This window comes from Bubalus bubalis, chromosome 17 (genome assembly GCF_019923935.1).
Source record: "Bubalus bubalis isolate 160015118507 breed Murrah chromosome 17, NDDB_SH_1, whole genome shotgun sequence".
Classification (NCBI taxonomy): domain Eukaryota; kingdom Metazoa; phylum Chordata; class Mammalia; order Artiodactyla; family Bovidae; genus Bubalus; species Bubalus bubalis.
In genome coordinates this window covers 9198480-9225144 of record NC_059173.1, presented here as the reverse complement: position 1 = coordinate 9225144, position 26665 = coordinate 9198480, and the positions used below count along the sequence as shown (strand labels likewise).

The following is a 26665-nucleotide window of genomic DNA, read 5'->3' as shown; positions in this document are numbered from 1 at the left end:
GAAACCCTGGCGCAGGGCACGCGGGGCACGAGGAGTCCCAGGTGCAGCTCAGCGCTGCGGAGCGAGGTCGAAGTCGCTGCTTGGAGGCCAGGCGGGGATGGAAATGGGAGCAGGATCTAAAGGCTGGGATGAGACAAGAAGACATGGAGCTACCCCGCAAAGGTGAGTGTCCCCGCCATGGACTCCCCTGCATTTAAAGGTTTGCCGAAGCCCTCACGTGCATCTGAGGCCTCTGGAACATGGAGTGATCTGTTATGATGGGAAGTGGTAGTAATATACGTGGTTCCAGTGCATGGCTACGGGACTAGACAGCTCACCTCTAACTAGGGATGAACCCCAGATACCCAGAGAGGGAGAAGCTTCTAGTGTCTTTATAAAGGGAAGGCAGGCAGCTCTGGTGGGGGAGCAGGCGGCTCCTCTTTGCCTCCATCACTTACAGGAGGTCCCAGCAGCGCCGCAGGGTGTGGGAACCAACGCTGGATCTGCGTTCTGGAGCCAGACAGGACGTATTCAGGGATCCGTGGTGGTTTTAGTCTCTGCGTAGGAGTTAAGAGCTTCGATTTTGAATCAGAAGGCCGGTGTTCTGCCCCCGCCCGCCGCTTCTCTGAGCTCCATCCTAAACTGCGTGAACTTAGGCAAAGTGATCGCCCTTTTCTGGTCTTGCTGGCCTCAAGTATACCACGTACACCTGAACTGTGGTGAGACCTACCTACTACTTAGCGCTGAGCCTTGGGCCCGTTTGCCTGCAGTAACAGGGCTGCCGGTAATTGTAGTGATGGTAACATCGTTAACACCTGCACTGCTCCTCTACGTGGTTTTAACGAGGCTGGAGAGCCCTTTGAGCTCAGCTCCCTCAGCTCCCAGGGAGAAGAAACCCGGCCAAGGCACCCAGGGAGCTGGTGCTAGGACGGAGCTGGGTCCTGGGGTCAGGCCCGGACTGGCTGTGCTCCGTGGCCCCACCTGCTTGCCTCTTCACTCGCCCTGCAGAGGGGTCAGGAGGTTTTCCTCTGATAGGGGACGGGTCCTCACCCTGGATGTGAGGGACCTGGCCTGGAGGGTGGCTGCAGTCTCTGTCCCCTTGCCTGGCGGGCCTGCTGGTAGACCTGGGGACCTGGGCTACCTAGCGTTGGTGCAGAGGTGGCTGCAGTGGTAGCCCTGGGCACAGCCAGGCCACGGGCTGCGCCCCCAGCGCTGAGCCTGCTCTGCCCCGCCCCTCTCCCAAGTGCCCACACTGTGGTCTCCTTGAATTCCATCCCTGGTTCTGGCGTTGCCCTCTTTGGGGATGGACTGGTTCTGGGTCACTTAGAGTACCTATGGTAGGATTTGTACCTAGGGCATGCTCCCTCCAGAGGCTGGATAGCCCTGGGGGCTGCGATGCCCCTGGTGAGCTTCAGAGATATGTGAAGGTAGAATGTCTGGGGGCAGCCTGGCCCCAAGTGTGGGGCTTAATGCCAGAACCCGCTTCCCTCTTCCTCTCTTTGTGGCTGTTTTTCAGATCCTCTGTGTCCTCATCTGTAAAACAGGGATGATTTTATTATGACCTGAAAGGGCCGTTGTGAGACTCAGTTACCTGAGGTCAGAAAAGCACTGTGTCAGTGCTCCTTGGCATCCTGTCTGTGGTCACACCCAGTGGCCTTCGGGCTTCCCTGGTGGCTCAGGGGTAAAGGCTCCACCTGCCAGTGCAGGAGACATGGGTTTGATCCCTGGTTCAGGAAGATCCCCTGGAGAAGGAAATGGCAACTTGCTCCAGTATTCCTGCCTGGGAAATCCCATGGACAGAGGAGCCTGGTGGGCTTTGGTCCACAGGGTCGCAAAGAGTCAGACACGACTTAGCGACTAAACAACCACCACCAGGGGCCTTTCACGCAGCGATGGCTTCCCTGGCCTGTCACCCAGCCAGACCCCTGCTCCTGCTCTTCAGGCCCTGGTGACATGTCTGGCTCACTGACCCGGCTCAGAAGGGCCTGGGTCCTGCCCTGGACACAGCCTCTTCTCGAAACCTCCGTGTGCTGCCAGGCTCTGGGGCCTGGCTTTAGGGAGGTGGATGTCCCCACTGCAAGGTCACATCCAGGGTGTCCCCTCTGTCCCTCTTCTTCCCCGAATCTTGCCATGCCAGGCATCCAGATGGGGCTCCATGCATGAGAGGGCAGGCCTGAATCAGACTGGGGACACCCCCCATTCCCCTCTGTTCAGACATTGGGCCAGCAGGTCAGGGAGGAAGGAGGGGACAGGATGTGAACAAGAGTCTATGCTGTGGGGTTTGAACCCCAACTTTCCACAGACTTGCCGTGTGACCTCAGGCAGGTCACTTCACATCTCTGAGCCTCAGCTTCTTCCTCTAGAACACCCCCTACCTTACAAGCTTTCTTCCCAGGTAGCGCTAGTGGCAAAGAACCCGCCTGCCAATGCAGTCGACTTAAGACTTCCCTGCGTGGGGAAGATCCCTTGGAGGAGGGCATGGCCACCCACTCCAGTATTCTTGCCTGGAGAATCCTCATGGACAGAGGAGCCTGGCGGGCTACAGACCAGGGGGTCACAACAGAGACAGACACCACTGAAGTGACTTAGCACAGCACACCTTACAAGCAGTGGCGAGGCTCCCAAGAGATGCTGTGTATAGGAAAATGCCCAGTAAGCACCTGATACACGCTGAGCATCCTGGGGCAAGGGAGGTCTCCCCAGACCCCTGGGGCATGGGGTGTGTATGTGCTAGGGCTGGCCAGGGAGATGGCCACTGCCCAACCACTTTGGCCTGTCCCCAAGCCACACTGCTTAAGGGGACGCACAGAGGGTGCCAGGCACTGGGGGGGGGGGTTAGTGACACAGGGGGGACACCAACCCCAGATCCCCTCCGTACCCCTCAGGGAATGAGCCAGTGGGGCCCGGGCTCGGCTCTGTCTCGGCTGCCCTGTGGACTGGTCGCTGGCCCTGCCAAGTGGCTGACACGTTAACAGGGTCAGAAGACCTAGGGGAGCAAATGAAACATCGCCTACAAAGTGGCTCAGCAGAGGGGGTGCTGGGAGGCTCCCCACCTGCTCCCCAGGGCTCTGAGCCTTGCCAGGGGAGAAGACAGCCCGATTTACTCCTGGCGGAGGAAGGGTTGGGGGCGGTGGAGGAAGGAAGAACGAACAAACACAAGAGCTTAACGAAACAATCCCACAGCTGAGACACCATCTGTGTTTTCCTTTTTTTTTCTTTCTCTTCGTTTTTAAAACAATATAGTGCAGACCGTACTTCTCACAGTAGAATATAATGGTCAATTTTAGTATATAAAAAAAAACATTCTCAGAGATTCGTAAATGCACTTAGTGCTTGAACAGGCCTTGGAGAGAGATACAGTACCGCTTCCAGAGTGCCAGAGGGGCCAGGACTTGGGGAAATTGGGCCTTAGGGACTTAATGGGGTCCCCCCCATGCCTGCCTGATCCCCCCTCCCAAGTGGTGTGGGGCAGGCCTTGGAGGGTGGCTTGCAGGAAAAGGGGGTGGATGGATCTCCCAGTTAAAACCAGCAGGTTGCCCTGGCACGGGCTCCTGGGAGGACCCCTGAAGGAAGCAGGGTCTGAGCCCTCTGACACTGTTAGCCCCTATGGCGCCTTTGTGCGAATAGGTCAACGCCGCCCCTTCCTCGAGGTTCAGAAAATTTGCTGTCATAAACACACACGTCTAGGATGCAAATGACGTCTCCTCGGATGAGTTTGCCCTTGTGCAGTACACACCCTGCACAACTGTGCCCGGCAGCCCCCCCATAAGAGGTCCTGGTGGGAAGGGGGAAGGTGGTGGTCCAGGGTCTGGAGAATGGAGATGGGAGTGTGTGTGGGGAAGGCATGATGGGGAGGGGAAGAGGGTCTAGAAGGGGAGGAGCAGAGAGACCAGCATTCCCCGGAGCCTCTTGTAGTCTGGTCTTCACCGGGAGCGGACAGTGGGGGTGGGGGGCGCTGTGGGCCCCCGCTGCTCTTTCTCCTGGAGACTGGGACCTCAAGAGGGAGGACCTAAGCCCAGGGGGAGGGGCCTGCTCCGATCCCACCCCCGCCCCCAGGCCATCACATTTCCTCCTGCGCCCCACTGCGGCCTGAGCCCCTCTCCTGGACAGCCGGGAAGAACCGCTTCTGTTCCAGGTGGAACCGCTTCTCTTCTCTCCCGGCCTCCGCCAGCTTGGATGGAGGGAGGCATGGACCTGGGGGGTGGCTGCCCCTAGGCCTCCCCCGGGGGGCGGGCCGGGGCAGCCGATGGTGGGGAGGGGCGTCGTGAGCGAGGTCACCTGGCCAACTCCCCATCGGTGGTGGCTGGCGGGTCGCCAGCCTGGCTTCCCTGTGGGCATCTGGGGGCACTCGGGGCCGGGCTGTCCCCCATCTCCACCGCCCTGCGTGCCGCCCACCCTGTTCTGCGGCCTGCCTCTCCCTGCCCACCCCCAGCCTCCTCGGCGCCCTGCCCGTTGGTCCCTGCGTGTGCCGGGCCGGCCTTATCTGTAGACGGGCAGGCGGATGTGGGCGTGCTGGTGGTCTAGCAGCCGGGGCACGGCCACCGTCTCGTAGCCCTTGCCCAGCATGCGCTCCTTGATGCAGGGCGGCCGGATGTCGTTGATGAGATACTCCAGCGACTGCAGGCTGCTGCTGAGCACGGCCGTGTTGCACACGCTCTTGCTGGGCAGGCCCGAAAGGGTCTCGGCCGGGGGCCCCGCCAGCTCCCGGACGGCCCCCGGCCCCAGCTCGGTCCCAGCGGCAGCCGCCGCCGCTGCCGCTGCCGCCGCCGCCGCGGAGTTGTAGCAGTCGCTGGTGGGGGTCACCAGCACGCTGTTCCAGGGCGCGGCGAAGTACTGGCCCACGGTGAAGCTGGCGGGCAGCCCCACGCCGCAGTTGAGGGGCGACCCGCTGGCCCGCTCGTACGCCCGCCCCCCGCAGGCCTCGGGGGACTTGCTGGCCAGCGCGCCGCCGCCGTAGGCCCGCAGGGGCTGGGGGGGCGGCGGCGGCGGGGGCGGCTTCTGGGGCCACAGCAGGTAATCCAGGCCTCCGTCCGCGTAGCCCGCGGGCTTGGCGGCCCCGGCCAACGTCAAGGCCGCGGGCGTGCTCCCCTGGCCCAACTCGGCGCCCTTCCGGCACTCGGGCGGGCCGGCCGTGGCCGAGTAGGCCGCGCGGGGGAAGCCGGGCACCGGGCCGTGCTTGGCCGGGCTGGGCGGGGGCCCGGGCACGGCCTGGCAGGCGGCGGGCGCGGCGCCGGGGGCCTGGCACTGCTGGTGGAGCTGGTAGAGGAGGCTGTGGATGGAGGGCAGGTTGGAGGGCGGCAGGGGCAGGCCGCGGCCGGGCAGGGGGATGACGGCGGCGGCGGGGGCCGCGGCCGCGGGCAGGCCAGGTGGCGGGGCGGGCGCCTCGGGTGGCTTGGGGTAGGCCAGGGGCCCCAGCGTGCTGGGCGCCGGGTAGGGCGCGACGCCCACCTGCACGGCGGCCGGAGACAGCTTGGTCCGCTTGCCCTCGGCGCTCTTGAGCACGCTCTTGGCGGGCCCGGCGGGCGCGGCCGCGCTGGAGGAGGAGGAGACGGCGGCCTTGACGATGGCCAGCAGACCCTGGTAGCCGGCCGTGTGCGGCGGGTAGGGGCTGTAGCGCTGGCCGCTGGTGTCATAGCCGTTGACCGTGCGGCTGAGGTGCTTGTGCTGGGGCACGCGGATGTTGGTGGGGAAGATCTTGATGGAGAGCGGGCTGTTGGCCACCTTCTCGGCGTAGGCGTCCAGCTCCGCCGGGCTCGGGTAACGGGAGGAATGCATGGAGCTAGCCACTGTCTCGCCTGCAGGGGTACACGGGGAGGGGAGGATGCACAGGTGAGGGCCGACCTGCAGGCCGCGCCCCCTACGGCTCCCTGGAAGGGTTCCCCAGCCGCACCTCCCTTGCTCCTTCATTCATCCAAATTTTTTAAATGAAAAAGAAAAAAAAATTGGGCCGTGCCCGTGTGGCATGTGGAATCTTAGTTCCCCGACCAGGGATCGAATCCAGGGCCCCTGCAGTTGGAATCACAGAGTCTTAAAGCACTGGACCTCCAGGGAAGTCCCCCCTTCTAAATTTTTAAGCTTTGCATCACAGCGTAAAGTATGTCAAGGAAACTGCACGCATCACAGACTTATTGCACTTTCACACACATAACACACTCGTGTGACACTCAGGCTGGGGGAGGGGGGGCAGGTGGCCAGTCCCCAGAGCAACCCCTGCGCCCGCCCTCAGACAGGAACCACAGCAAGGGGACCAAGGGGAAGGCCCTCCAGACTCCTGACCGCTCCTGGTGTCGGCACAGGTGAGCAGGGATCACACGGTGTCGGGTCTCTCCCACTCAAGGTTACTTTTCCAGGTTCATCTGGGGAGCTGTGGGGGCAGGGCCTGTCCCTTCTCATGGCCTTGGGGTATTGGAGTGTGACTGCAGGACACACTTGTCCTGCTCATCCTTCCTACTGCTGGTGGCGTTTGGGTCATTTCTGGTGTGTGTGCATGTGTGCTAAGTTGCTCTGCTGCTGCTAAGTCGCTTCAGTTGTGTCCGACTCTGTGCAACCCCATAGACAGCAGCCCAAGCTCTCCCGTCCCTGGGATTCTCCAGGCAAGAACACTGGAGTGGGTTGCCATTTCCTTCTCCAATGCATGAAAGTGAAAAGTGAAAGTGATGTCGCTCAGTCGTGTCCGACTCTTAGCGACCCCATGGACTGCAGCCTACAAGGCTCCTCCGTCCATGAGAGTTTCCAGGTAACAGTACTGGAGTGGGTTGCCATTTCCTTCTCCGCTAAGTTGCTCAGTCATGTCCAACTCTTTGCGACCCCATGGACTATACAGTCCATGGAATTCTCCAGGCCAGAGTACTGGAGTGGGTAGCCTTTCCCTTCTCCAGGAGATCTTCCCAACCCAGGGATCGAACCCAGGTCTCCCGCATTGCAGGCAGATTCTTTACCAGCTGAGCCACCAGGGAAGCCCAAGAATACTGGAGTGGGTAGCCTATCCCTTCTCCAGCAGATCTTCCCGACCCAGGAATTGAATCGGGGTCTCCTGCATTGCAGGTGGATTCTTTACCAGCTATTTTATTAAAAAAAATTTTTTTTGACCATGCTGTGCTGCACGTGGGGTCTTAGTTCCATGACCAGGGATTGAACCCCAGGCCCTCGGCAGTGAAAGCACTAGGGGATTCCCTGAAGGGCAATCCCACTGTCGGTGGGCACAGCTGGCCCGTGCAGCGGGGGAAGCAGGTGGCCGGCGGGCAGACCCCCTTGTCCCCTCCAGAGACCGACCCAGTCCTGAGACCTCCCTCGGGGCTGTCCGCAGCCCTCTCTACAGTAGGGAGGGGAGCGAGGGGCCTGCAGGAAGCAGGTGGAGAGACCCAGGGCTTTGGAGCTGGCAGCCTGGGTGGAGTCCTGCCTGCTTGTGGGGCTGTGTGGTCCTGGACAAGTGGCTGGTCTGGTTGAGCCTCAGTTTCCCCACCTGTGGAACGGGGATGACTGTGCCAGGTCTGCAGGGCGGCCTCGGGGAACGTCTGTGCCAAGCGGCCCACCAGGGGGTGCAGCGCACAGCAGGTCCTGGGAGACGGAGACTTGACTGGGCCCTTGGGCAAGGAGGACCCTACAAGTTCTCATGGCACACTGCCTTCCTCCCCTGCCAAGGGCATCCTCTGGAGCCCAGCACTGAGTCTTGGGGGAGGGGAGGGAGGGGTTCACCACCCTGAGCCTGTTTCCTCACCTGCAAAATGGGTTTATGCTGCTGCTAACACTGCCTCTCCTGGCTGTTGTGAGGTTTAACAAGTCAAGTGGCGCAGCCTCAGCAGAAGTGGGTCTCTCCATGTGTGTTATGACCCTCCCCATCTGCTAGGCACAACAACGGTCTTCCCGGGAGAGGAAGGGGCAGGGCATGTGCACGGGTGGGCCTGGCATCGTGGCTGGGACAGAGTGCAAGTCCCACCACCTCCCCACCAATGGGAAGGTGACCTGCCACATCCCACCTTCCCCGAGCCTCACCCCCAACCCCTCGAGATGTAAGCATATGTGCTCGGTCGCTAAATTGTGTCTGACTCTTTGTGACCCCATGGACTGTGGCCCACCAGGCTCCTCTGTCCAGGGGATCCTCCAGGCAAGAATACTGGAGTGGGCTGCCATTTTCTTCTCCCAGGGGATCTTCCCCACCCAGGGATCGAACCCATGTCTCCCACATTGGCAGGCAGACCCCCTCGAGGACTCTCAGCCAATCTGAGCCAACTGAGTGCTGTGATGGGGACACAGCGTGGGGGCACAGGGTAGCCTCACCCCGGGGGCTCCAGGGACAGCTTTCTGGAAGAGAAGAGTGTCTCTGCTAGGGCAGGGCTGAAGGGGTGAGGAAGGAGAGGAACGTATTCCAGGCAGAAGCCATACGGGCAAAGGTGCGGAGGTGAGGCGGTGTGCCCCCAGGGGAATGATGAACCAGAGAAGGAGCAGAAGCGCAGGGCAGGTGTGCGGGGAGGAAAGACCACCCTGGGCAGCTCAGGAGGGTGTCAGGCCCGAGCAGGGCCTCTTCACCATGGGGCAGGAACTCCCGATGGTTCTGTCCCCAGGGTACACTGGCCATGTCGTCCACAGACGAGTTCTGTCATCCTAACTTGGGGACAGGGTGTCATGGCCTCTCGTGGGTACCGGTCAGGGATGCGGTGCCCAGGACAGAAACCTGGCCACAAGAAACTGCCTGGATGCGGGGTCAGCCGTGCTGCCTTAGGAGCCCTGGGCCAAGGCCTCGGCGGCCATGGGAGGTTCTCAGCCAGGGAGGAGCAGGCCAGGAAGACCATGTATCAGGAGGACAGTGCTCCTCTGCCCTGAGTTGGGCAGGGCAGCGGGGAAGGAGGAGGCTGGTGACAGAGTACCCACCCATCCCTGTGGCCCTGATGAGAGCTGGGCGGGTGAAGCTGACCCAGGTCCCCCATCCTGACCCTGCCTGGGGCAACCGCCCCCCCTCCCCACCACAAGTGGCCTAAAATAAACTCGGTGTGGAGAATGGAAATGTCACTTTGGCCAACGGGGGAATCTTTCTCTGAGATTGGATTTAAACTACATTATACAAGCAATTTCATGGGCACTTAGCGCCGCTCGGAGAGTCCCACAAAAAAGGGCCCAGTTCTTCATTTACCAGCCATAAATCAGCAGTTGCTATAATGAGCACAAAAATGTCACTTTTATGCAATTTTACAGATGAACAAAACTGGTGAAATTAACTGTGGTAACCTACTATAGTCAGCAAAAGCGGCTGCCGAGGGAAAAAAATGATATCTGTATGTATTTTTGTTCCCCTTAAACTCTCTTCCCAAGCAAGTTTCTGCCATTGTGGTGTGAAAACTCATTTGTCCTCACCATTATACTTTCATTTGAAGTTTATCTTGAGTATCCAATGAGCCACCAACTGTGAAAATGATTAAATCTACAAAATCTATCTAATGGATGGAATAAATTAGGTGTTTAAAACCTGAAGAAGGAGGCAAAAAAAAAAACAAAAAAAACCGGCAATGCCTGTTTCTTGTTCCCATTTGTGGACAGAAGGGGCCCGCCTGGCCCCCCGCTGGTCAGAAGGGCCCTCAGCCAGTTGGGGTCCTTCCAGCGTTTGTGGGAGCCGATGGTGGTGGTACCCCGAGAGGCTGTCTTCTGCGAGCGCTTAGTATGTGCGAGGCTCTGGGCCTACAGCTTTGCCCCAAGCCTCTTGTTTGCGGCACCTGGGGTTCCCAACCCACCTCCCAGGGGTTGGGAGGCGGTCCCATTTCACAGATAAGGCAGCAGACAAGTTGTGGCATTTGGCAGGCAGCTTCCAAGACCTGTCGCGAGACCCCGGTGGTCCTCGCCTCGTGGTATGCATGCCCTTCCACTTCCGATGGGGCTGACCCATGTGGCCTGCGAGATACCAGTGAAGGGAAGGGGTGAGAAGTCCAGGGCAGGATCACTTGCTCCGCCCGTGAGGACACGGGAGCAGCCTGCAGGGAGGCCCGGCAGCCATGTGAGCCATCCTGGGGAGGCAAGTCCTTCAGCCCCGGGCAGGCCTTTGGGTGACTGCAGCCCCTGCCAACAATTGCCCGCAGCCTCACGAGAGACACGGAGCAGAGCTACCAGCTAGGGGGCTCCTGATCCACGGAAAACAGGAGACAGTATATAAGGACTGACCCGTTTAAGCCAGCGGTCCTCAGCCTTTCTGGCACCAGGGACCAGTTTCGTGGAAGAGAAGTTTTCCCTGGACTGGGACAGGGCTGGGGGAGGGCGGGGATGGTTTCGGGATGATTCGAGCTCATTACATGTACTGTGCACTGTATTTCTAGTATTATATCAGCTCCACCTCCGATCATCAGGCATTAAATCCTGGAGGGTAGGGACCCCTGCTTTAAGCCACTACATTCTGGAGTGACTTGCCACACAGCAGTAGATAACTGATCCAGGCCCCCATCTTACAGAGGAAAGAAATGGGACCTCCCCGAAACACAGCTGGTGAGGGCAGAGCTGGGGCTCGGCTTCCACATCATTGTTACCTCCCCCTGTACCCCAAGGCAGGCCCCAGCCGAGGCTGGGAGACCCAGGAGGCTCCCCCAGCACCCCCCACCCCACCGTCTTCTTCCATAGACTCAGGAGGCAGACAGTATTGAGGAGGGACCATCAAGTCAGCCTGGAGGCTCAGAGAGGCGGGAGGCGTTCCGTCCAAGGACATGCGACTGTGCACACAGCCCTGGGCAGAGCTCCCCGGACACATGCTCGCCTTCGGGTGACCATGGACCAGAGTCACCCTGTCCAAACCTGGCGTGATCACCGCGCCCTGTGAGCCTTGGCATCCGCAGCCTCTACTACGTCACACCTTGTTCCTAAAGGGCTTTCTCCTGAGCCACCCGGGGCCTCAAATGCAGCCTTGCCCAGCAGAGCACAGTGGCTGCGGCTTGGGGGTGGGGGGCTCCCTGGTCACTCGGGCCAGGCCAGGCCTCCAAGCCCCTGTAGGAAGAGGCTCCAGACCCTCGCCTGGAGCTGAGCCCAGCCGCTAGTGTTCAAGGGCCTCGCACAGCCCCGTTCTCACAAATATGGCACAAAAAGGCCTCTCTCAGAGCAACCAGCCAAGCCAGCTGTCTGCGGTGGGCTTCTACGCAGTGAAGGGCCACCCAAAGGTGAGCACGTGTCCAGGGGAGCTCTGCCCGGGGGGGAGGGGGCAGAGGAAGGGACCTGTGGCCCTGCAGGCCTTACCTTCCTGGGTTCCCCTGAGCCGGCTCAGGGGACCCCGGCGAAGGTTTGGTGGTTGCCTGGTGTGGCCGCAGGCAGATGCCGCCTGCCCTGGGCTCATCCTGCTCTCCCAGCAGACGGGGCTCCCGGAGCTGGCCTGTCCACTCTTCAGGGAAGCTTTGCTGAATACACAACGAGGCTGTGGTCGGCCAGAAGGAACCTGTCCAGCCTGGGAGCCCCTGTTACCCACTAGTCTCCACCCTTGGGAGAGTTGGGTCTTGGGAGGAATGAAGCCAGAGACAGCCCTGTGGAGATGAGCCCCCACCCAGGCCTGCGTGCCTCGGGTACTTCCCATGCCCCTCCTGCATGCAGGCTCCGTCCTGGGCCTGGAGATGAGTAGCAGGCAAAGCGAACTAAGTGCCTACCCTCTTGGAGCTAGTCGGCGGTAGTGGTGGTTTCGTCACTTAGTCGTGTCCCACTCTTTGCGACCCTGTGGAATGTAGCCCATCAGGCTCCTCCGTCCATGGGATTTCCTAGGCAAGAACACTGGAGTGGGTTGCCATTTCCTTCTCCAGGGTGTCTTCCCGACCCGGGGATTGAACCCAGGTCTCCTTCATTGACAGGTGGATTCTTTACTGCTGAGCTTACGAGGGAAGCCCAAGTTCAGGGAGACAGACAGTAACATATGTGTCAGGCAGCGACAGCCCCGTGAAGGAGACAGCAGCTGTGGTCGGTTTTTTTTTTAAAGGTAGTTTAACCTGAAGTTCTACAGGACTCTTTAATAAAGTCAGGCAATTTCTCAATAACATGATTTTTCCTTCTTATTATTTTATTTTGGCCACACTGAGCAGCATGTGGAATCTTAGTACCCCCCAACCAGGGATCGAACCGGTGCCCCCTTGCATTGGAAGCGCAGAGTCTTAACCACGGGACCGCCAGGGAAGTCCCCTGGTGCGGTAGTTTTAAAACACGCCCACAGTTCTTTGGCACTTCTCCCCATGGGTAGTGGAGCCTAACTTTCCTCCACTTAAACATGAACTACGCAACTCGATTTTAATGAATGAAGGTAGCAGAAATGGTGCTGGTGAGTGTCGTGGCTGAGTCCTAAAGGTATATCTGGCTTCCACCCGGAGATCCAGTGGATCTCTGTCTCTCAGGACATCCATTCCTGGTCTGGGAAGCTTGGGCCACGTGGAGAAGCCGCATTTGGTGTCTGAGTGCCCCAGAGCCCCCAAAGCCAGCATCCACCACACGATTTATGAAGGAGCAGGCCTTATGACGTTGGGAAAGATTGCAGGCAGAAGGAGAAGAGAGCGGCAGAGGATGAGATGGTTGGATGGCATCGACTCAATGGACATGAACTTAGGCAAACTCCGGGAGATGGTGAGGGCCAGGGAGACCCGGCGTGCTGCAGTCCATGGGGTCACAGAGTCAGACGTGACTAAGCCACTGAACAGCAACGGGCCTTCCAAAGATTCCAGCCCGGGCCTGGGTCTTCAGCAGGGCTGCCTGCCCTCAACCCCGTCCCCAGTGACATCACGGTGCAGACATCCCACCCCACCGTGTCCTGTCTATAGTCTGAGCGTATGACATGGCGTGTGAGGCCACTGGGCTTTGGGGTGATCTGCTATGCAGACAGAGTAGCCGGGACAGCTGGGCGTGGGGGACTCAGAGGGACGGGATGGGGGAGCCTGCTCTGGACACAGCGGTCAGCAGTGAGGCTTACCTGATTTAAGTGGCCCCTCAGGGGAGTGGAAGGAGGTGAGGGGGTGAGCCGTGTGGCCTCTGATGGGGGAGTGGACGGGCTCGTGTGGGGCAGCAGAGCTGGAGGCGTGGTCATAGGAGATGGACCGGAGAGGCGGGGGCACGCGGAGGGCCTTGGGGTGGGGGGCACTGAGAGGATCCGGGCTTTGCTCCACGTGGGAGGGCTGGGAGCAGAGAAGGGCCATGAGCTGAGGAGGGTTTTAATGCGACCCCTCAGAGGCTCCTGGGTGGGAAACGAGACAAGGTTACCCTGGGAGCAGCCCGACCGTCCTGGGAGACAGAGCGCCCAGGAGACCCCCACTGTGTGCCAAGCTCGGGTGTCGGGGGGGCTCTGACAAGGCAGGGAAGCGGGGACATGGAAAGAGGCCACAGAGGGCGCCGACTGCCTCCCCCCTTCCCTCTCGATGGGGGTCGGACCAAGACACCAAGGGAAAGAGCCCCGGGTGCCAGCAGCGCCTGGCCTGGGAAGGAGGTGTTTTACTTCTCGTCTGTGCTTTTCTGTAATTGCCTCGGCCACAGGGGTGGAGTGGGGCAGGGCGGGGGTTGAGCAGCCCGGGGCTCCCTGGCGCCCCCGTGTTGGGGCCAGTGTCTGCTCCTGGGCGGAGCACGGAGGGCAGTCAGCCGCTTTTTGGGAAGGCCTCATGGTCAAATCCGGCCTGCCATGCTCACTTGGCTGTGTGACCCTAGGCAGGCCGCTGCCCTTCTCTGAGCCTCGGTTTGCTCTTGTGTAGAATGGGGATGAGACTGACGTCGCTGACCTTGGAGAGCTGTGGTCAGCACTGTCAAGGGTGCCTGCCCTCAGGGGGTGCCCGGGTTGTTGGGGAGCAGTTCACTAAAGCCCGCCTGCCTCTCCCTGTCAGACCCTCCCGTGAGCCCCCGTTGGCATGAAGCCTGAGCTGCTCAGGGTGGCATTTAGGCCATGGCCCTGTGCTCCCCCTGCAGGACCCCCACCCCTGGTCCGCTGCACAGTGTCCCTGGATCTCCTCTACATGCTGACCGCCCGCCTCCACTGTTGAGGGCTGCCTCTGGGCCAGGCATTGCCCCAAACACCCACGGCTTCACCCTTCTGCCAGCCCCGTGGAGGCCCTGGGAGGAAGGTCCTGCGTTTCGGAAGAGGAGTGGGATGTTCACAGAACAGGGCTTCAGGCGGGGGTTGCAGACACAGATTTCTGCACGTTTCTGCTGACCACTGGCGGACAGATGGACTGCAAATGAGCTGGAGGCCCCGAAGGGGCAGGGACCGAGGTGGGGTCGGGGAGGCGTGCCATGCCCACAGGGGAACACTTTTGAGAGTGTTCAGATACCAGCAAGACACACCACACACCAGTGGGTGGGTTGTGGCTTACGGCGCCGCCAGTCTGAGGCTTCTGGTGGACCAGGATCTGTGAGCCAGGACTCAAGCCCTGGGCATCCATGTCCCAGACCCCTGCTGTCAATCACTGGGCACCATGGACACCACAGTTGGATGGGTTCTCTCAGGTTGATGCTGGTAGCCTGGACACCTTGCTCATCTTGCGTCTGTCTCCCCCGCCCCACACCCTGGGAAGAAGTGCCCCATGTCCAGGTCTCCCCAGGATCTGATCTGGAAGGGGAATCTGGGATGGGGTGGAATGGTCCATGTGGTGCTTGGTGCACGGAATGCCTGAATTATGCACTAGGAGGAGGAAAAGGAGGTCTGGTCTTCACCTACCCCCTGGTCTGCTGACTGCACCCCTCTTGGTCTCAGCTGAGATGCCTCCTCCTCCAGGCAGCCTTCCCTGCCTGCCCCCTGTACTGCCTGCTGTAGCTGTTGGCTTGTCACTTGGGCTGGATCTGGGGGCCTTTGAGGGCAGGCCCTGCTCTTTTTCAGCACCCTCATGCCTGAAAGAATGCCTGGAACCACAGCAGGTGCCCCGGGAGCATCGCACGAATGATGGTGTGGGCTCCAGCGAATATCCGAGAGCCTGCGGGGGCAGCTGCCAGCCAGAGCCTGGGTCCCGTGTACAGAAACACAGGCGGCCCCTCTGTTACCTGGGCCGCTCCCGCTGCTGCCCCCCCACTGCCCAACCACCGTGGCCCCTCCTTGTCGGGAAATTTGAAAGGCTGCCTGGCTGGTTGGCAGTGCAGGCAGGCCGTTGCTGCCATTAAGTTAATGTTATGGGCCTTTTACAGGTGTGTTAAATAGACGCAGTTATTAACGAGTATATTAAGCCAATTAAAAGCAGCCCTTTGAGTGGGGTTTAATGTGGCTACAGGGAGACCTCAGCGGCAGCCTGCCTTCTAGAAGTTGGAGGTCGGGGGGAGCCTGGGTAGAAGGTGGGGGGCTGTGCTGCTGAGACTGGGGAGAGGTGGGCAGTGGGACCCTGGCTGGAGGCAGGCCCGTGGCTGTCTGACGCCCGCTCGGCCACTCATGGGGTGACCTTGGGCAGCGGCTGGGTGTGAGAGCCTCAGTTTCTCATCTTTTTGGGGCCGAAGGGGCGGGTGCATCAGGGGTACTCGGCCCTGGCAGTCACACGGTACCTGCCCATCAAGGTGGGGGAGGTGGGTGGCCAGGCCAGGACCCCAGCCCAGGATTCCTGCTCCCATGTGCCAGGCTTTGCGGTGGGAGCCTGGGCGCCTACTGGACAGACGCTGGTCGCTGGGCAGTCGAGTGCGGCTTCCAGTGAGCCACTGGGCACCCCCCGCCCTCCCCCGGCAAACCTGTCCCCTCGGTGGACCTCACGCTTGGTGACTGTGACGGGGGCTGACTGCAGCTTTCCTGGCGGAGGGGTGGTGTGCCGGGTGCCTGAGCACGGGCGGGCCTTGAGTGCATGCTGTCTCTTTCTCCTGCCCTCCCAGTTTTCGCCTGTTGCCTCTTCCCTAAAGCTCGGGAAATGGACGGTTGTTATCTGTGTTGAGGTGGGGGTCGGGGGGTCCCCGGGCAGAGGGCCTGGCCCCAGCCCACCAGGAGGAGCCTGCCCACATCTGCATTCCCCTCTGCTGCCGACACTCTTGCCCTTGGAGGTGGCAGCCTTCTGAATGCTCAATTAACGCGACACTAATTAGCTGGTGGCACCGGCAGAATCCCTAATGAGGCCGCCCGGGAGCGGGGCGGGGAGCAGCTGTTCTCCGGCCTCTCTGCTGGGAGGAGGTGGGGAGACGCCGGGTGGTTGCCAGCCACCCCGACCTGCCCCAGCCCAGCCCACTGCCCCGGTGGGCCTTGGAGGTCAGGCCTAGGTGCTACTGCTGTCTGCTTCCCATGGTGTGGGTTTTTGGTCTGCCCAGAGTTCCTGTTGGTGCAGTGCTGGGTAAGTCTCCAGTGTCATTCACTCCATTTGGATAACCAGCGGTCCCGGCAATGCCTACCCACCCCCCGTGATCCGCAAGGCCTGCCTTGTCCACTTCTAGATGCTCTGCCCCATCCCCCGGTGCCCTCTTTCTCTTTGCTAGTCTCATGGCTTCAGACTAGCCATGGCAGAACTGGCCCCTACACTTCTTCATCAGAAGCACCTGGGTTGTTCTTGACCCTCTGCTCTTTATCAACTTCCACGTGAAGTCTTCAGGTTATGCACAGGATGGCTAGGACGCAGGGACTGGATCAGATCTTCTCCATACTGAATATCTGTCCACGCACAGGACGTAAGTCTATTTTGATCTTTAAAAACTATCATTATATAAACAATTTTTTTCTCCATAGATGTCATTTATTTACCTTTTTGTGAATATATTTATATTCCTTAATATTTAATAAATTTAGGTTCCCTAGTAAATGTAACAGTATCATAACTTAGATAAAATGAACAATTCCTATAGATACACACAAACTACCAAAACTGACTTAATACACAATAGAAAGTCCTTATAGACCCATAATAAAGAAAGTGAAAGAGGAAGTGAAAGAGGAGAGTGAAAAAGTTGGCTTAAAGCTCAACATTCAGAAAACGAAGATCATGGCATCCGGTCCCATCACTTCATGGGAAATAGATGGGGAAACAGTGTCAGACTTTATTTTTCTGGGCTCCAAAATCACTGCAGTTGGTGACTGCAGCCATGAAATTAAAAGACGCTTACTCCTTGGAAGGAAAGTTATGACCAACCTAGATAGCATATTGAAAAGCAGAGACATTGCCAACAAAGGTCCGTCTAGTCGAGGCTATGGTTTTTCCTGTGGTCATGTATGGATGTGAGAGTTGGACTGTGAAGAAAGCTGAGTGCCGAAGAATTGATGCTTTTGAACTGTGGTGTTGGAGAAGGCTCTTGAGAGTCCCTTGGAGAGCAAGGAGATCCCAAACCAGTCCATTCTAAAGGAGATCAGCCCTGGGTGTTCTTTGGAAGGAATGATGCTAAAGCTGAAACTCCAGTACTTTGGCCACCTCATGTGAAGAACTGACTCATTGGAAAAGACTCTGATGCTGGGAGGGATTGGGGGCAGGAGGAGAAGGGGATGACAGAGGATGAGATGGCTGGATGGCATCACCGGCTCGATGGACGTGAGTCTGAATGAACTCCGGGAGATGGTGATGGACAGGGCGGCCTGGCGTGCTGCGATTCATGGGGTTGCAAGGAGTCGGACACGAATGAGCAACTGAACTGAACTGAATAAAGAGCAAGATTGAACTAGTAACCAAAACACCCACAAAAAAAAGCCCAGGCCTAGATAAGGCTTCACTGGTGTATTCTACAGAACGTTTAAAGAATTAATACCAATTTCCCCACAAACTTTGTAAAAAAGAGCCTCGGAGGGAACATTTGCAAACTAATCCTGTGAGGCTAGTATCTGTTGTTGCTGTTTCGTTGCTCAGTCATGTCTGACTCTTTGTGACCCCAAGGACTGTAGCCCGCCAGGCTCCTCTGTCCATGAGATTTCCCAGGCAATAACACTGGAGTGGGTTGCTGTTTCCTCCTTTAGGGGATCTTACTGACCAAATAACTATAGACTAATATCCCTTATAAATATGCACTCAGCCCTCCGTATGGTTCTGTATCCAAGGATTCAGCGGAGGACTGGAAATTCCAAAAAGCAAAAGGAGAATTTGCTGCACACTAGCAACTACTTTCATAGCATTTACATCATATTTACAACCATCAGCATATCATTTACATCATATTTACAACTATTTACTCCCCAGGTCAGTAGGTGCCCAATATGCTACTGGAGATCAGTGGAGAAATAATTCCAGAAAGAATTAAGAGACGGAGCCAAAGCAAAACCAACACCCAGTTGTGGATGTGACTGGTGATGGAAGTAAAGTTCGATGCTGTAAAGAGCAATATTGCATAGGAACCTGGAATGTTAGGTCCATGAATCAAGGCAAATTGGAAGTGGTCAAACAGGAGATGGCAAGAGTGAACGTCGACATTCTAGGAATCAGTGAACTAAAATGGACTGGAATGGGTGAATTTAACTCAGATGACCATTATATCTACTACTGCGGGCAGGAATCCCTTAGAAGAAATGGAGTAGCCATCATAGTCAACAAAAGAGTCCGAAATGCAGTACTTGGATGCAATCTCAAAAACGACAGAATGATCCCTTCATTTCCAAGGCAAACCATTCAGTATCACAGTAATCCAAGTCTATGCCCCAACCAGTAACGCTGAAGAAGGTGAAGTTTAATGGCTCTATGAAGACCTACAAGAACTTCTAGAACTAATACCCAAAAAAGATGTCCTTCTCATTATAGGGGACTGGAATCCAAAAATAGGAAGTCAAGAAGCACCTGGAGTAACAGGCAAATTTGGCCTTGGAGTACAGAATGAAGCAGGGCAAAGGCAAATAGTTTTGCCAAGAGAATGCACTGGTCATAGCAAACACTCTCTTCCAACAACACAGGAGAAGACTCTACACATGGACATCACCAGATGGTCAACACTGAAATCAGACTGATTATATTCTTAGCAGCCAAAGATGGAGAAGCTCTATACAGTCAGCAAAAACAAGACCGGGAGCTGACTGTGGCTCAGATCATGAACTCCTTATTGGCAAATTCAGACTGAAATTGAAGAAAGTAGGGAAAACCACTAGACCATTCAGCAGGTATGACCTAAATCAAATCCCTTATGATTATACAGTGGAAGTGAGAAATAGATTTAAGGGACTAGATTTGATAGAGTGCTTGATGAACTATGGATGGAGGTTGGTGACATTGTACAGGAGACAGGGATCAAGACTATCCCCAAGAAAAAGAAATGCAAAAAATTAAAATGGCTGTCTGAGGAGGCCCTACAAATAACTGTGAAAAGAAGAAAAGTGAAAAGCAAAGGAGAAAAGGAAAGATATACCCATTTAAATGCAGAGTTCCAAAGAATAGCAAGGAGAGATAAGAAAGCCTTCCTCAGCAATCAATGCAAAGAAATAGAGGAAAACAACAGAATGGGAAATCTCTTCAAGAAAATTAGAGATACCAGGGGAACATTTCACGCAAAGATGGGCTCAATAAAGGACAGAAATGGTATGGACCTGACAGAAGCAGAAGATATTAAGAAGAGGTGGCAAGAATACACAGAAGAACTGTACAAAAAAGATCTTCATGACCCAGATAATCACGATGGTGTGATCACTCACCTAGAGCCAGACATCCTGGAATGTGAAGTAAAGTGGGCCTTAGGAAGCATCACTATGAACAAAGCTAGTGGAGGTGATGGAATTCCAGTTGAACTATTTCCAGTCCTAAAAGATGATGCTGTGAAAGTGCTGCACTCAATATGCCAGCAAATTTGGAAAATTCAGCAGTGGCCATAGGACTGGAAAAGGTCAGTTTTCATTCCAATCCCAAAGAATGTTCAAACTACTGCACAATTGCACTCATCTCATATGCTAGCAAAGTAATGCTCAAAATTCTCCAAGCCAGGCTTCAGCAGTATGTGAACCATGAACTTCCAGATGTTCAAGCTGGTTTTAGAAAAGGCAGAGGAACCAGACATCAAATTGCCAACATCCCCTGGATCATCGAAAAAGCAAGAGAATTCCAGAAAAACATCTATTTCTGCTTTATTGACTATGCCAAAGCCTTTGACTGTGTGGATCACAACAAACTGGAAAATTCTGAAAGAGATGGGAATACCAGACCACCTGGCCTGCCTCTTGAGAAATCTGTATGCAGGTCAGGAAGCAACAGTTAGAACTGGACATGGAACAACAGACTGGTTCCAAATAGGAAAAGGAGTACATCAAGGCTGTATATTGTCACCCTGCTTATTTAACTTATATGCAGAGTACATCATGAGAAACACTGGGCTGGATGAAGCACAAGCTGGAATCAAGATTGCCGGGAGAAATATCAGTAACCTCAGATATGCAGATGACACCACACTTACGGCAGAAAGCGAAGAACTAAAGAGCCTCTTGGTGAAAGTGAAAGAGGAGAGTGAAAAAGTTGGCTTAAAGCTCAGCATTCAGAAAACTAAGATCATGGCATCTGGTTCCATCACTTCATGGGAAATAGATGTGGAAACAGTGGCAGACTAACAAAGGTCCATCTAGGCTATGGTTTTTCCAGTGGTCATGTATGGATGTGAGAGTTGGACTATAAGGAAAGCTGAGCACCGAAGAATTGATGCTTTTGAACTGTGGTGTTGGAGAAGACTCTTGAGAGTCCCTTGGACTGCAAGGAGATCCAACCAGTCCATCCTAAAAGAGATCAGTCCTGGGTGTTCACTGGAAGGATGCTGAAGCTGAAACTCCAATATTTTGGCCACCTGATGCGAAGAACCAACTCATTGGAAAAGATCCTGATGCTGGGAAAGATTGAAGGCAGGAGGAGAAAGGGACAACAGAGGATGAGATGGCTGGATGGCATCACTGACTCAATGGACGTGAGTCTGAGTGAACTCCGGGAGTTGGTGATGGACAGGGAGGACTGCCGTGCTGCAGTCCATGGGGTCGCAGAGCGTCAGGCACGACTGAGCGACTGAACTCAGTGAACCTAGTATTTACATTGTACTAGGTACAAGGAATCTAGAGATGATTTAAAAGATATGCACGGGACTTCCCTGGTGGTCCAGTGGTTAGGACTCTATACTTTCCCCGCCACAGTCTGGGTTCAGTCCCTGGTTGGGGAACTAAGATCACACAAGCCATGTGGTGCAAAGAAAGTACACACAAGGATGTGTGTTATGTCTGTATGTTTAGGTTCTTTCCTATTATAGGTTATTATAAGATGCTGAGTGCAGTTCCCTGTGCTGTGCAGTAAGTGCTTTATTATATGCTGACGTTCTGAGAATCCTGCTGAATTCTTCTCTTGGAACTTCTGTGCAGTTTAACTTCTAACCCTTAGTCGCTCAGTTGTGTCCAGCTCTGCCACCCCTTGGACTGTAGCCCACCAGGCTGCTCTGTCCATGGGATTTCCCAGGCAAGAATACTGGAATGGGTTGCCATTGCCTTCTCCAGGGTATCTTCCCAACCCAGCGATTGAACCTAGGTCTCCCACACCACAGGCAGATTCTCTAATCCTTAAAACTTATTTTCTCTGTCTTGCTGAGCCGGCCAGCACCTCCGCACAGTGTGGGAAGGCAGTGACCTGGGTCTTCGTCCTCCTCTGACTTTATCAGCCCTCGGGTTGGTTTGCGGATTGCGGTTGAAACCTCTGTAATAGAAGTAGTCGCCTGTTGTCCTAGTTTGCTGAGACCTTATTTTTATTCGTTCAGTTGTAAAAGGGGGCTGCCTCCACCCGGCCTGTCCCGGCTGTCACCTCCGAGCCTCCGTCCCCTCCTGACTTGGTTCTGGGTGGGGGCAGCCCTGGACTGTCCCTCCATCTCCCTGGCTGCACTTGGCAACGGCTACCTAATTGAATCTGCTGCATGGCCAGCGGTGGGTTTTTCATTTTATTGGAATTTTAAATCGCTTTGTTTCTTCCTTATTTTATTAGTGTTAGTGGAAGCAGCGGTACCTGCAGGAATACTCGTGGGGCTGGGGGCTCCCGCCTTCGGGGTCCGGGGTGATGGGTGGGAGTTGGGTGAGGAGGGGTGGGCACTGGGGAGAAGAGCTGCTCCAGGACCTTCTTGGGTTCACCACCCCTTGGATGCTTTCCCCTTTAAGATGGGAGAGACAGGCTGGGGAGCCTGTGGTCCCTCTGCGGGCTGGGTGTGGGGAAAGGGCTCCCAGCCTCTGGGGGACATGGAGCAGATAGAGGGTTTGAATCTGCTGCCAGGCTCTGGGGGTTCTCGCCTTTTCTTCTCATTCCCACATCACGGCGGAGGAAACTGCGACCCGAGAGGGCCACTCGCTCGCCCAAGACCACACACACATCCCCTTCAGGGCCAGCCAGGATTTGACCCCCAGACCATCAGGTCTCAGAGCCTGTGCCCTGGGGGATCAGGGGGACAAGGGCGGGGCGGTCACTGTACCCGCATCTACAGAGGAAAGGCTGCACCCCTCCCCCAAGATCCCGCAGAGTGAGGACGGAAGCTCACACCCTTTCCTGGGACAGCCACCTGGAGCGATGGGGGTGGGGGTAGACCCCCCCAACCTTGGACGACTGAGTAAGGCCCCCACCCCCACCCCCTGCACCAGCCAAGCCCCCGTGCTGTCACCGGGGGCCCTCTGCCTAGCCCGAGCTCTCAGGGAAGCATGACTCAAAGTGTCTGTTATCAAAACCATGATAAGAAAGTCAAATATTCATTAAGGGGACGGTCCCCAGGTGGGCGGGTCCTGTTTGGCCCTGCCCAGCTGGAAGCAGCCCCGGGTCACAGGCCTGAGGCAGGAAAGGGGAATGGACTTTCCCTCCCTGCCTCACTCCCCCCGTCACCCCCAACCTTTCTTTCCTCCAGGTCACTTTGGTCAGCTGGATCAGGCTACAGCAGCCAGCCGCCTGGGCTCCTGGACACGTGGCTGCCCGCGGCCCCCGGGTCCTCCACCTGCCGGATCTCAGGTCCCAGGGGTGAACTGCAGCCGTTTCTGGTCCGCTGGCACGTTCGGGGAGCTCTTGGAGGTCAGTGCTGGGCAGCCCTGTGCAGACAGGCCACTCTGATGCCATCACCCAGGAAGAAGCGGGAGGGGGGCTCAGATCTGGCCATGTCTTCTCCCCACTGGGTTTCTGACATCATCGTCATCACAGGGGATGGCTTCTTAGGTGCTCTGGCCCCTCACTTCACAGAAGGGAGCGTTCCAGCCCTGAGACCAACGGGCTCACCCAGGGTCACGCTGCATGTGGCCCAGTCAAGACCTCTGTCCCTTAGTGACAAACAGCACAGCCCGAGGTCTGGCCATGAGGCTCAGGGCCAGCACTTCCTGTCTGGGTTCTGCCTGGGGGAAGTCGGGGGGAGCGCCACGGGGACAAGTGGGTCAGCCTAGGCCTGGGTGCTCGGGAGTCTTGTCCAGGCCTTGACCGGGCAGCAGGGCACCAATTCAATTTGCTTATCTCCCATCCTGGCCGCCCTCTTTCCCATGCTCTTCAATTACAGGCAGAGTCAGCGACTCTTGCAGTAAGTGCAAAGGTGTCAAAGGGTCTGAGCGGGCAGGGCAAGTGGGACATCTTTGGTGGCCCCTCCACATTCTCGTGGGGCTTCCCAGGTGGTGCTAGTGGTAGAGAACCCGCTTGCCAATGCAGGAGACATAAGAGATGTGAGTTTGATCCCTGAGTTGGGAAGATCCTCTGGAGGGAGGGATGGGCTACCCACTCCAGTATTCTGGGGCTTCCCTGGTGGCTCAGATGGTAAAGGAATCCGCCTGCAATGCTGGAGACCTGGGTTCCATCCCTGGGTTGGGAAGATCCCCTGGAGGAGGGCATGGCAACACCCTCCAGTATTCTTGCCTGGAGAATCCCACGGACAGAGGAGCCTGGCAGGTTATGGTCTATAGGGTCACAAAGAGTCAGACAGGACTGAAGCGACTGAGCACACACACTGCCCAGCACGTTCTCTGGTTCCAGCCTCAGAGCGGGGAGGACCAGCCAGGTCATCATGCCCAGCACTTGCCTCCAGCCTGCTGGCAGCAGAGGGCAAGCAGGAAACCCTGGCACCTGGACAGTGGTTAAAATCAGAGGTTAAAATGCACAGACCGTCTGAGCCAGCAAGCCCATCCTGGAATATTATTTTTGCACAGATATACATACATGGCCGAAGGCGGTGTTCACTGCAGCCCTGTTTGGAAGAGCAAGAGACTAGAAACAGCCTAAATGTCCGTCCATGGAGAGACGGGTCAAGATGCTACGTTCACCTGCAAGACAATACGGCGAGGGCACGCTTCCTGTCAGGTGGGGAGTGATCTCCCAGCTACATCAGGAAGGAGAAAAAGGCAAGGCGCCGAGGAGCATCGGGCTGTGCATGTTGACATAAAAGGTATTTGCTGTCCCTCCCACAGGCATGCATTTTTCAGGAGGGTATTTAAAAAACCGCTAATGCTGGTTTCCTCTGGGAAGGGGAGTTATTTTTCACTGTAAATTCTTATGCTTTCTGAATTATGTGCCACGGACAATCTATTCAGTGAAGTATCTAATTTTATAAAAGAAAATGTGTTCTCCCTGGAGGCTGTGTAAAGGAGGGAAGAGGGGCTGTGCATGAAAAACACTTTTCCTTGAAACGGAAAGCCCTTCCAGCTTATCTGTCATTGTTCTGTTTTTGATGAGGCAGACAAATATTTCTCTAAACCCCTATCCGAAAGAACACCATCCGGGGACCTTTAGTTCTGAGGATGTTGATATAACATCTTAGGTCCACCCCCCTCCCCGCCAACCTTGTCTTCCTGGAAATACCCTCCAGAGGCAAGTAATCAAAACTGAACCACCCTAGGACCTAATCAAAATATATAAGAAAAGGGAAGGAAAAGGCCATAATGGTTGGGGAGTGGGGGGGGAACCACTCTGCATCAGAAAAAAATGTGGCCACAGAAGAGAGGAAGGTTTTGGCTAAATATTTCATTGTGAAGCAAATAATGTAGTAAGCAAGTGCTTCTCTAAGGCAAAAATGCAAAGAGTAGGATAAAAAGAAACTTATGAAAGGAGAAATGGATGAGCACAGGGAGAAAAAAGGCGGCACAGAAAACAGGATGAAGGGTGAGCAAAAGGCAAGGGAGACAGTTGGGAAGGCATTCATTAGAAGAGGGCTCATGGGGAAGACACACAAAAGGAAACTGAAGTAACAGAGCACGCGCCTGGGAGCTGCCTGTCGAAGGGCACGGACTCCAGGAAAAGATAGACTCGGAAGGGTCAACCCCAAGACTCAGGCTCAGAGAGTCATGGCATGAAAGATGTGGAAAGATCAAAATGAAACCTAGAGGAGGATGGATCAGGCTTCAGCTTCTCCATGGTAACATGCAACACTCGAAAAGAACAGAACAAGGTCTGCGAAAAAATCCTCAAGGAAACAGAGTGACCCAGGAATGATTTTTTTGCTCATTCAAGTAGAAAGTTCCAGACCGTGCTGAACGTGTGGGGATTCCAGGAGTGTGGTTCACAGGAGGCCTTAAGCTGTGGACTAGAGGGCAACTTCAGATGATGGGAAACAAGGCAAGAGAGCTGGTGGCGAGCACGGCCCCTGGTTATCTAGGAGCCTGCGATGGAACGGCCTGTGGTGATGTAACCAGACGCTAACAGCGCAAGCCCTTGGGAGGAAGGTAATGGTATCAATAAGAAGGGAGAGAGGGGATTGGAAGTATAAATAAATACACAGGTGTCCTCATTTTTAATAGCTGGGATCAAAAAACATTTAAAGCTGAAGTCAGTTAATAGAGGTTTAAAAGGATGACGTGAACACCGAGAAAATGCTATAGAGAGAAGAAGGATATGCACTAATTTCATCATTTTGTTCATTTTAGGGTAGATGGAATAGACGCCGTGTCAAAGACATAGAAAATTAGGGAATTGTTTAACACTGCACCACTGGAAAAAGATCCCAGCCTTTCCTGTGATTAGTAGGTGCACAGAGAACTTAGATCACACGGGGAAAGACTCTTCAAAGCCATTAAAACAAAGCACAGCATGACTGAACTAATACCAGACATCTGTTGCATCAATAAATGTAAATGGGCTAAACTCTCCTATTAAACATTTTTTAAAAGGCATTCAGATTGGATCACAAAGCTTAATTCAACTCTATATTATATGAGTCACAGCTAAACAAAGTAATTCAGAAAGGTTGAAATAAAAGGACTGGCAAAGGTTTCAAGAAAAACTGTGAATTAAAAAAGCATCTTAATATGAGGTTACCATCTTAATAGATAAAGTTGAATCCAGGCCAAAAAGTATTAAATACAGCCAAGAAGGATGCAATTCACTATGAAGATTTAAGGTACTAATATCTGTGCATTAAATAGCATTGCATCACCATTTATAAGGCCAAAGCTTTAGGAGCTACAAGAAGCAGCAGACTGGCACACATTACCAGTAGGTATCTAATCCATTTCTCTATCATGACAGGTAAGTACAATACACAAGACCTAATTAATGGGGCCATCCCCAAGAAAAAGAAATGCAAAAAAGGCAAAATGGCTGTCTGAGGAGGCCTTACAAATAGCTGAGGAAAGAAGAGAAGCAAAAGGCAAAGGAGAAAAGGAAAGATACACCCATTTGAATGCAGAGTTCCAAAGAATAGCAAGGAGAGATAAGAAAGCCTTCCTCAGTGATCAGTGCAAAGAAATAGAGGAAATCAATAGAATGGGAAAGACTAGAGATCTATTCAAGAAAATCAGAGATACCAAGGGAACATTTCATCCAAAGATAGGTATAATAAAGGACAGAAATGGTATGGACCTAACAGAAGCAGAAGATACTAAGAAGAGGTGGCAAGAATACACAGAAGAACTCCACATAAAAGATCTCCATGACCCAGATAGCCATGATGGTGTGATCAC

General features: G+C 55.3%; 1 protein-coding gene and 2 long non-coding RNA genes across 8 annotated transcripts in view; 1 reads left to right on the top strand and 2 right to left on the bottom strand.

Moving 5' to 3' along the window:
• On the bottom strand, positions 1-2492 carry LOC123465030. The gene is made up of 2 exons (XR_006640109.1): positions 438-2492; positions 1-123 (listed from the first exon to the last, which is right to left on the bottom strand). It is a non-coding gene; the product is annotated as an uncharacterized LOC123465030 (long non-coding RNA).
• Positions 42-25876, top strand: LOC102401342. Of its 2 annotated transcripts, none has more exons than XR_006545498.2 (5): positions 42-162; positions 22648-22808; positions 23921-24156; positions 25221-25429; positions 25631-25876. It is a non-coding gene; the product is annotated as an uncharacterized LOC102401342 (long non-coding RNA). The 2 variants fall into 2 exon arrangements; XR_006545499.2 differs by having other exon boundaries at positions 25218-25429.
• Positions 3176-26665, bottom strand: part of FAM222A (family with sequence similarity 222 member A) — a 61424-nt gene continuing 37934 nt past the window's right edge. For all 5 annotated transcript variants that reach the window (XM_044930048.2, XM_025267475.3, XM_025267476.3 and 2 more), the window contains one exon: positions 3176-5774. In XM_044930048.2, the coding sequence (XP_044785983.1) occupies positions 4459-5754 (1296 nt within the window). In that variant the 5' untranslated portion in view covers positions 5755-5774 and the 3' untranslated portion in view covers positions 3176-4458. The remainder of the gene's footprint in view (positions 5775-26665) is intronic.